We start from the raw sequence: 10,759 nt of genomic DNA, 5'->3' as shown, positions 1-10,759 counted from the left end.
ATACTTGATGTTCCCGCTTTGTCCACACAGCCAGTCGGCCGTCCATTTAAGAAAAAAAGAAAAACTTAGATGGACACACGGATCAGACGAGGGATCTAAATGATGCCATTATGTGCTTAGCCGTTGCTTTTTCCGTGGCAGAGAACAGACGGAGGATTCTTCTAACTTTCTGTCCGTCCATCCGTCCTCACCCTTGCCCTGGCTCCGACACAGAGCACAGTCCCCTCCTTTAAAAAGCACGGCTCATCATAATACAAGAATTTGTATTGTACAGGAAAACAGTCCAGCATAGCTCATACTAAGGGGGCAACAGATAGATTATCCATGGTAACAGAGCTTTGCACACAAGGATATTTTCTTTTCCTCACAGAGGAACACAATCGCTGCCAGTGTCAGCAGGTCACATTTTTTCCGGTCCCTGGTTAATGGGCTGTAGAGATGGTTAGCACGTACGATTAGTTTTAATCTGCTACATTTGACTGGAAGAGAAAGGGATTGAATGCAATGCAGCACACCAGTGAGGTTTGTATTTACCACAGAAAATGAAGCAAACTATTTTTTTTTTCTTGTATTCTGCTTCAGAGTCACTTGAGATTCTTTGTGAGTGAAACGAACCCAAAAGACAAAAGTTGATTAAGAAAGTCAAATGTTTTTACTTTATTCAGCTTCTCCAACCAACAGCATGAGAAACATCTTCTTGGATTTGTTGAGATTAATTTTTGAAAGTTAACTTAAAAAACCAAAAACATGCAGGTCATTGTGATGCAGGAAACCACAGGAGAAAAAATAAATCAGTCTGAAAACCTCAGTGTTTCTTGAAGTGATGGATTAAAGTGCAAGGGTTTTGTTGCTTTTACGTGTATCCAAGAGTGCCTCTTCCCTTCTGCTTTATTAAAGTAAAGTTATTGTAAAGTGTGCTAGGGAATATGAATGAGGGAATACATTTGATGAAATATTCAAAAACGCACAATGAAACATCGGGAAATCCCCGTTAGAAAAAGTAAGAGCTCAGAAATGCTTTAAATGAAATGGCTAAATTCTTTTAGTTTTACACAACATACCAACAAGTAGTAGTAATAATAATATTAGGATTAAAGAGTACTATTTCCCTTTGCTACTGCAGTTCCTTGAATCTAATCTGTTCTTTAATTATGCAAATTTAAACGCTGTTTTATAAACTGTGTGTACAGTACTGTGCAAAGGTCTCAGTGCACCACCAGCTTTGTTGTTTTTATGTCTGTCAAATTCTGTGATCATTGGCATTTGGACTGGAATAATGTGACTGAAAGTTGTCTTATATATATGTGGTGTAAAATACCTTTTTCACAGCAGATATTTGTCAAAATGATTCAGAAATAATTATATGGTCATTATAGCATCGCTAAAACAACAAATCTAATGGTGGCCTAAGACTCTTGCACAGTACTATAGTCAGTACAGTGCATATTACATGAAGCATCCTATTGTAAATAGGTAAATTCATAACAGATTGTGCTTAGTGAGGTGCAGCAGAAAACATCATTACATCTGTCACATTTTTTAAAGTCAAAATTAATACTACTCAAAAAAAAAACACACAATTGTAATAATATCCCATAACACCATCATATATTATTGCTCTATTTAGTGTGAATAAAACAATTAAGAAATAAAGAACTTTAAAGAACGTGCTTGCTCTTGTGAGGCGTCTCCAAGGGGAGAGGAATTAATCTGTAATGAAATGCTGTGATGACATGGCATCTGAGATCTGTCAACAGTACTTGAAAAACACTTCTTGAAATACTACAGGTGTATTATTTAAACATTTAAAAGTGAGCCACCACAGATAGTTTGAGTAATATCTGACACCATCATCCTTGAATTTACTAAGTATGGCAACAGGAGGGAGCTAAATTAAACTGAGCAATCATTATAAGCAAATCATTTTTTATTATTACTCTTTTTACCAAATACCCCAAAATCTGGTGTTAACATTATAAATATAAACACTGGTGCAAAATGAAATGTTCCCTTAAACTAAATGCTTTTCTTTCCTCAGTGAGTGTATAAAAACGTTAGGTAATTAAATTCAGCAGAGCACCAACAATGTCTTCCATTCCACATTACCAGGCAACTAGCTAACAGCAGTCTGAAAAATTGTTCAACAACAAAGTTTCCCAGATAAAGTATAAGGTCAGTCTTGAACAGGAGGGCTATGGATCCTGAGCAGTCTCAGAGTCTCTTAAACAGCGCTGTCAAAGCAGCACAAAGTCCCCAGCAGTGGTGACCGTTCTCCTCGGGTCACGGATGAAGGGCCATTCTCTCTTCTCTGGGGTCAGGCTGGCTGACAGGTCATAATCTCTGCCATGACCTTGCACGAAAGTGAACGCTGGGTATTTCTCCTTCGCTGACGGCTGCAGCACCTGGAACAAGAGGAGTGTTACACCACAATGTAAATTTTTGCTACAGTGTTAGGTTCATTTTTATACACGGAACATTTATTGATCCAGTTGCGTGTTGCAGCCGAGTGTCCCTCACCTTCCCTTTCCCTTCAGAGTGAATTGGAGAATCTATGTAGCCTTCAGTGAGCTTTAAAACTCAAAAGAAATTATAAAAACACAGTGTCCCTGATATAAACGCAAAAGGCTCATTCTGGGATAATGAAAAACAACAGTTCTTACAAATAGGTGATAGAACGCTGATGAAGGAATTAAGATCAATTATCTTCAATTTCTGCCTTTACTTTACAAATTGGACCTTTAAAGGAAGGAACATTGGTTTACAGTGTCTTCCCCGTGGACTCACTGGTAAGTAAGCAGCTGAGAAGTGAGTCAGATTCGTGGCTAAATGGTGCCACCTACTGGTCATCCATTATACTGACACAACACTCATCATTAAACATAACATACTGTTGTTGATTTACAGTAATTAAAAATAATAATAATAATAATAGACTTTATAAAATGGCTGATACATGTGTGACATTTGTGGCTGTGATTTTTAGGATTTGCATCCCTCACCTTCGACAGCTCCTGGCTGATTCTCTCGTAGTCTTGGACACTTCGAGAGTAGAAACCTATGGTGCAGCTTGGGTCCATCTTATTGAAAGGCATCTTCTTTGGTGAGGGGCAGTGATATGACTTGACAAAGAGAGATAAAAAATACATTATCTTATATATACATATATATTTATATGTATATATATATTCATCAACCTTAAAGGCCTGATAACTGTGGCACATGCCATACATACACTCTGTGGCAGCGTCGACAAAGAATAAGCTGTGTTCTGCATCAGCTGATGAATGAAATCCTATTTATCTGCTGTCACAGCATCTCTAAATTTACTGCCCTGATGTATGTCACACTGTATAGCACAGCATGCAAAAGCATAAAACAAAGTTGCCGTACACGGAGCCATGTGCTGATTTTTATGTATTGGTGCTGAAATATTCAGGCTCACAGAACTCGATCATGTATTTGCCGTATTTCTCTTAAGTGGCAGCTCCACACATCTGAGCGGCGAATAAATCAGAAGAAAGGGGCTCAGTAATTGGGCTGAGGGCTGCTTTCAGATTCATACCCTTAAGTACTAACAGAAACTATTAAATTCACATTACTGAGGCTCCAGTCAGCTCGTCTGTGTAATTTCACATTACCTGGAGAGGGAAATCGCTGGTGCTGACATCCACAAAAGACTGACAGTAATGAGGGTCCATGTAAATCAAGCTGTCATCTGCAAGGACAAAACAAAAGACAAGTTATTCAAAAACACTGGATTATTACAAAAACGCGCTTCTCTCCAATTTCTCTGCAAAGCGGCTCAAAGTCATTTGCTTTGCCCACTGTTACACTCGCGTGCATCAGATATGCCTCCCAGAAGGTTGTTGCTTTTTAATATCCACCGGGGCGGATTAAATTCTGCATAATCAAATTCTTTTGTACAAGCACATCCTTTACGCCCGTGGAAAAAGGGGTTGTCATTTAATTTTTGTGTGGGGGAATTACTTTTATAAACATGCAATTATATTCGATCATTTGCATATGATAAATGAAGCGTTGGGCTGAGCCTTGGCAGGGAGAATGTATTGCTTGTCATTTAGACATCATCCACCACTGTATTTCAAATTGGTAAAATGTAAATGCGTAAATATTGACTGCCAAGATGTACAACTGAAGGTTCCTCCTGGCTCCTGAAGGTGATGAAGAGTGGCTCACTTTGGGGCCGGATGAAATTTAATGCGTGCCTCCTATGGAAATCAATTACAGCTTACAACTTGGGAGGTTTACTTGTGATAAATGGGCGAGGCTTTGATGGGTCAGAGAGAATAAAGTAAGTCCTGCTTCACTTGCTCCCATCTCCACTCCTCTCCGTTTTCCTCATGCAAACAGGAATACATTAACTTACTTTGTCTCTTCCCCGTAAGAAGGGTATATTATGCAAAATAATCTGCTACTCACACCATCCTCTCGATGTGTGTGAGTGTGTGTCTTTTCTCCATTTTCCATTAAACTAACACTAACCTTGAAATCCTACAAAGTAGCAGGCCTGTTTGGGTTTCCCTCCGATGACACCTATGCAGTACTCCAGGCTCAGTATGCTCTAAATAAAAAGAGGACAGAAAAACATATAAATGTCTGATGGAAAGCCTAAAAACACAAACTATATTTAAACTAGTCATTAACCCCAGTGCCATTTCCTATTATCTATATAATTAAGCTTCACCTCCAGTGAAACCACTAACCAGCTCATTGAAGTAAAATCCTGTCTGAAACATTATTTCTCTCAAATCAGAGAAGTTAAAAATCACTTTAACCTCTATGCACACCTCACCTTTACAAAGTCAAAATACTCAGGGTTTGTCTTCTCCCCTCCCAGCCTCACAGGGATGAGGATGATAACCGCTCGGCTGTCTGGCTGAGTGGAGGCAGACGTCGGTTGGTTGTTCTGTGGCGGCGTAGGAGGAGGAGGAGCATCTGATCTCTCAGCAGTGTCCTGCCTCGCTGTTTGTGTCCTGTGGCTATCGATGACATCTGCACTGTACACTATGGAAGATCAATAACACAAAGGTCAGAGTTAGAGAGTGTTTTGTCTGCACTTTAGTCTGCGCCATCAACTTATCAGTCACTGTCTGGTCATTCGGACAGCAGTTTGTTTTTTTTTTAACATTATGAGCTTTTTCTGTGTGTGTGTGTGTGTGTGTGTGTGTGTGAGTGAGAGAGATACAAAGTTCTTCATTCACCTATTTGTCTGCATATGTGTCTAAAAATATTGTATCCATAAGTGTTTGTATACCCCTCTTTTAAATGGTTTAATCTGTAAAAACTATGGGTTGCAATTAATCAACTCATCAGTCATCAATCAAATTAATCAATAAAAACATTCTATATTGCTTGTTTTGTCTGACAAACAATGCATAAGTCTTATAGAGCTCTGGCAGCTGATGTCGCACAATTCTGTCTTGCAACAAAACAATGCCATTTTGGCAGGAAGCCGCGCCGTTCCAATCCATAGACACATGTAACCAGCAGTGCGTATACCTGGTAATAATGTCAGGGTCTCTTTGTCAGCTGTGTTCAAAAAAAGTGAAGAGGGTGGATAAATGTTGTGCCCCGCGATTACAGCAACAAACAGACTGGAAAGCATTTTTACTAGATCAACAAAGTTACCATCGTTGGATCGCCATAAGATGCACTAAGAAGCAATGGAAACCTACAGGCAACAGATTCTGTTTGTGTAGTGGTTACTTCATTGATACGGAATCTAAGGCTAACTAACATTAATATTTTCTTTATTTTACAATATGGTTATATTGCAGTGTGTAAGTGTTGTTGGAAGTAGGATGAGGGAAAGCTGAAGATGTCGACTGCAGTCTGGAATAATGTCATCACCCTGGAGCATTATCCAGGTCAGGTATATTCAGCCTGTCAGGTTCTGCCATGTATTGCTCGGTCTACGTGGATTTAAAGTGCGCAGTGAACCCTTGATGCTTGAAAGTGACACGGCCGCTAATTTTTGCAGAGGCGTTTCCCGTGTGTAAACATACAGTATAAACTGAGATAATAGGACAAACGGGAAACAATAATTACTTAGAATTTCTGCTAAATAATAAATGACTTAAACCATAATAAGTGACTCAATCAGAATCAATTTGCTATTGTATTGTGTACAGTTACAGTTATTGTTTTTTTCCCTCTGTGACAATTGTAACACACTACATGAATCAGAACATAGTCCACTGAGGTTAAGAAGAGGCTGGAGTGGGTGGTCATAGATTTGGATTGGATGTGTGTGTTGGGGAATAGACACAGTTAAACTCATGTCACTTCTCTTAGCAGCTCTGCAGTTTCTCAGCAGCAGCAACGGCAGCAGTTAGAGGGATGGTGGAGAAAGAAGGGTCAGTTGGACTGTGTCCAGTATCCTGGTTTATCATCAACAGACTCATCTTTCATACCTGTGCAGTCCTGGGAGACATAGGCAGTTATACCCGCCAAGCCAGGGTCCATCGCCTCCTCGACAGCTTTCCTAAGAGTGAGTGTAAGAGAATGGAGAGAAGGACGGAGAAAAGAGAGAGTGGTGAGGAACGGAAATATATATCTGGAAGTTATGCAACTTTTTATTGTCATTAATACTGATAAACACTCAAATTAGTAACTATTCAATTATGTGAAAATATAACATTTTAAATGTGTTTACAAGATTAAAAAAAACAAATCTGTGGATTAATCACTAACAAAAAATTAATTGATAGTTCTCTAAACTCTAAACTAAACCCGTATGTGATGAAACACAGGAGTTGAATAGATGTGATTAATGCGCAAAGTGTAATTAATCTCAGAAGAATCCTTTTAGACCTACTTAAGGATGTGTGCCACCACAGCAGGTCCATACCAGTCCCCTGCCTGTTTTCCCATGGTCAGACCTAAGCGCAGCAGCCTGTGCAGGCCGAAATGAGCCAAGGGACTGTCGACAAACCAGGACACCAGTAAGCGGTGGTACATCTCTTTCAGATGAGGGTCTGCCTCCTCTGCAGATCCCAGAGCCTGGGCCTGAGGCATGGGTGGTAAACCCTGATCTGAAGGCCGGTGGGAAACGTGAAGAGAAGCCTCTAAAGAGGCAACCAGACGTTTGGCTGCAGTTGTAGTCCATGTCTCTGTGTCTAAAGGCTGGAGATTCAATGCTTCTGGCCAGGTCCAATCTGAGAGAGAAAAAAGAAATAAACAACAGCTATAACACATTTTAGAGGCCAAAAGAAACTGAGGACATTGCTTTCAATTTGACAAGACAAGTTTCCTCTCAGCTTCAGATGAAAAAAACACTGAAATTTAAGATAAGACAGAGTCAAAACTACTGTAACCTGACAACATAGAAGACTTGTTAAAACTACAAGATGTTGTCTTGAAAACAGAATACAGATATCTAAAACCTGATAAAAGAAACAGAAAATAACAAAAGGCATTTATTTGACCAGGAAGGAGGCTGTTACTTTTAAGAAGAAAATGTCTTTCAGAACTTCCACAGACAGCAGCTCGTCCACTTCTGTAAGAGAACATGTGCCATTCTGTTCAATTATAAGGTTGAGTGTCCCATTATTTCACTTTAACTCTGCTTTAGCCTTACAAACAGGGTGGGATCCAGAGGCAGAGAGGATAGGAGTGGCCCAGGCTATAAAATGGGCCGGAATAGAGTCCAAGTCCTGAGCGAAATGACCTTGATCCGGAGGGAATCAAAGTGAAATTGATCAATAAATATCCTTAAGTGGCCATTAGTCACTTTATAGAGAAATATTTCATCAGTGACATATTTTAGATTTGACAGAAGAACAAGTTTTAAATATTGTTTTCTAAATGACTGCATTAAAGAGGCCCTGTCATGTCATTATGTGGAGCCATAAAGTCTAGGACACTTCACTGACTGCATAGATCTCACAAAGATATGAGTAATTCACTCATTTTCAATGACTTGCATCAACAAAATTACATTTTTCTATTTATGGTTGAGAATGAGACGACTTAAAACTTGTAAGACATTTCCTCTCCATCTTAGAAAAAATTATCTAAACAGGACTAAAGTACGTTAATAAGAGTTAATATGCACTTCAAACTGACCTACAGTATTTCAATTAATCCACCTCCTTTAGGTCAGTATATGTTGATTAGCATTAAAAGGAATGAAACATGAATGAAACATTTGAGGGTTTTTAATACAATTTCATTGTACCAGTGTATTATTTTACTGTAACTCAGCAGTGATAGTGTCACCTCACCCACCTCTGCCTAAGAAGTGTAGAATAAGTGCCTGAGCCAGCATCATCTGTCCGGCTCTCAGCATACATCCCCAGCCACAGTCAGAGGTCAGGGTGGAGCCAGGCAAGGGAGGGAAGTCCTCCCTGTAGGTCAGCCACATTCGAGACGCAAAGTCCCTCCGGAAAGCCTCCACGTTCCCCGCGACAAAGTCGTCATCAGAGTCTTCATAGCAAGCGTCTGTGAGACCATCGTCATCTGAGGCAAACAAATCAGTATATCAAGCATAATTCATTTTCTCACCTAGTTTCCTGAGCAATTAATCAAATATTCCGAGTTCATAATGCAAAATTATGAGGCACACATATAAAAAGACAAAAATGTTTATCCTCTGTTATTTGAAATTTTGGTGAAAGATGCAAACTCAACCTGTTTGCAAGTTCCTTTCTGCCAACTACTGAGACAGTAAGGTCCACATTAATGGTCTGACAGAAGTCAATACTGAGACTAAAACTGATGGTTAACACAATACAATGCTGGTAAATATTTCACTTTGTGACGAACCAGGCCCGACATGGTTGTTCTTATTCAGAGGTTAAGAAAGGGAGAAAATAAAGAAATATTTGATGAAAACACATGAAGAAAATGGACATGATAAATGTTTGTCTGATGAGAATGTTGCATATTTAAAGCATCTGAACAACATCTCACATAGTTACACCTTTTCTAAGATTCATGCACTTTTAAAGCACATCGTGTGCCCATTTTCAAGAATCTTTAGCACCTTACAGCTGTGGTAAATGACACTTAAAGTATATAACTATATACAATGCATCATTTTTTTTTTAAATCACATTAAAAGAGGTGGTTTTGTGCTATTGCTACATTACATTTAGAGCATTTTCAAGGATTTCAAGCACCAGACATGCAATATGCAAGAAAATGCATATGTACTATGTGAATGTTTTAATTGCAATCACAGCCATTTGTGTGTGTGTGTGTGATGTACCTTCAGCCTTAAAATGGTAACACTTTCCCAGAAGGAACACTGGAGAATTCCTACTGAATAAAGTCTTTGGTTTCAGGGCCCAACCTAAGACACACAACAAAAAACTATATTATATGATACTGTAAAAAAAACAAAAAAACAAACCCTGATACATTATTTACTTAATAGACGCACACCTTCTCTGCCATATTGTTCATCTCCACTTCCTGTTACATTACAAGTGGTAATTATCTACAGGGTTTTCTATGAAAACCGAAACAGCCGAGACCTAGTCAAAATGAGCTGAAATAGGGCATTATGACAAATGTCTATTTTAAGGTCTGACTCAGCAGCAGTGAGGTCTTGTCTCACTGAAATCTAGTCCTTGTTTTGGTTTGTCCTCTGTGCCTGTAGGACATTGTGTTTCCAATAACTCTACATTTGAATGTGATCAAGTGATCACATTCCTATTTAGACAAAACAACAAAAGTCTTTTGTGATTAAGAAAATACAAAGAAAAGCAGTGACACATCATGAAAAAGCATTAGAAACAAAGTGGACAGAGAAAACACAAGCCTGGGTGACAGAGCTGTGTGTGTGTGTGTACTAGTAGTTGTTGCCTCCTTAGGACATTTTCTGGCATAAACACTGGCCTTGTCAGGACCAGTCGTCCTCATGGTAAATAAATATGGTTTGAGTTATGATTGGGCATTTAGTTGTAATGGATAAGGTTAGGGTAAGGGACAAAGGAAAGCACTGTGTCTATGAGTGTCCTTACCGAGATAGCTGTTGTTGTTGTTGTTGGTGGTGGTGGTGGTGGTATTGTTGGTGTGTGTGTGTGTGTGTGCGTGTGTGGTCACAAGCAAACTACTTACTGTACTTCACATTGTGCCACGCTGATAGAAACTTTGTCTTCAATTTTTCCACTTCGTCGTTCCCTTTATTCTCCATTTGCACCAGGAAGGGATGGGACCCATTCCCACACAGCACTCTAACACTGGTCAAACACAGGACACACAGAGACGTGCACGCGCACAGATAAGTAACGAGTGTGAGCGGGATAACGTTACAATTAAAAACTACACCAAATTACAGCGAGTTGTTGTGGGGTGACGTTCGTTTCACCTTTGAGCTCCTTGACTCGGCTGTTTTCCTCTCACGGCCGCTCCGTGGCTTCGTACAAAGGTCCTCGCGCTACATTGTGCATACACATATATATTCAAACAGTTGCTGTGTATCGCTCTTGGCTGAGTTGATCTGGGAAACACTGTCCTGTGTTTACACTTTGAGGAAGTAGACGAGTACAGTCAGCTGATCCCGCCGTGTTTCCGCCGGCCGAACCAAGGCGAGGCGGAAGGAGGGGGCGTGCGTCCCTGCTGGCTCGATTGTTAAATTCAGAGTAGCCCGAGCGGGCGGGGCTTAAATCGTTCAACCCCATCTTCAATGAAGTTCCCGCTCACTTGCGATATGTCTTTTCTCAAAACAAGCGCCCGTTGTTGCGTGAGGGCAGGACACAAACTGTTATCATCATCACATTATTTCTAATTA

General features: G+C 39.8%; 1 protein-coding gene across 1 annotated transcript; it reads right to left on the bottom strand.

Moving 5' to 3' along the window:
* Positions 1 to 629: 629 nt before the first annotated feature.
* Positions 630 to 10,544, bottom strand: atg4c (autophagy related 4C, cysteine peptidase). The gene is made up of 11 exons (XM_044044826.1): positions 10,337 to 10,544; positions 10,087 to 10,208; positions 9,233 to 9,316; positions 8,251 to 8,481; positions 6,839 to 7,178; positions 6,435 to 6,505; positions 4,814 to 5,025; positions 4,504 to 4,582; positions 3,639 to 3,715; positions 3,000 to 3,119; positions 630 to 2,402 (listed from the first exon to the last, which is right to left on the bottom strand). Exons 2-11 carry the CDS (start codon positions 10,160 to 10,162, stop codon positions 2,235 to 2,237), a joined length of 1,458 nt encoding a protein of 485 aa, XP_043900761.1. The 5' UTR covers positions 10,163 to 10,208; positions 10,337 to 10,544; the 3' UTR covers positions 630 to 2,234.
* Between the last annotated feature and the right edge of the window lie 215 nt (positions 10,545 to 10,759).

The sequence above is a fragment of the Solea senegalensis genome, linkage group LG14, assembly GCF_019176455.1.
Source record: "Solea senegalensis isolate Sse05_10M linkage group LG14, IFAPA_SoseM_1, whole genome shotgun sequence".
Classification (NCBI taxonomy): domain Eukaryota; kingdom Metazoa; phylum Chordata; class Actinopteri; order Pleuronectiformes; family Soleidae; genus Solea; species Solea senegalensis.
This window is presented reverse-complemented; position numbering and strand designations above follow the sequence as displayed.

Bases quoted from the DNA above. Each gene is read 5' to 3' on its own strand.
- atg4c (XM_044044826.1), bottom strand. From the start codon at position 10,162: ATGGAGAATAAAGGGAACGACGAAGTGGAAAAATTGAAGACAAAGTTT. The intron at 7,179-8,250 runs GTGGGTGAGGTG...TTTCTCTCTCAG, and splicing joins TCTACACTTCTTAGGCAGAG to ATTGGACCTGGCCAGAAGCA. The intron at 2,403-2,999 runs GTGAGGGATGCA...CTCTTGTTCCAG, and splicing joins TCAGCCAGGAGCTGTCGAAG to GTGCTGCAGCCGTCAGCGAA.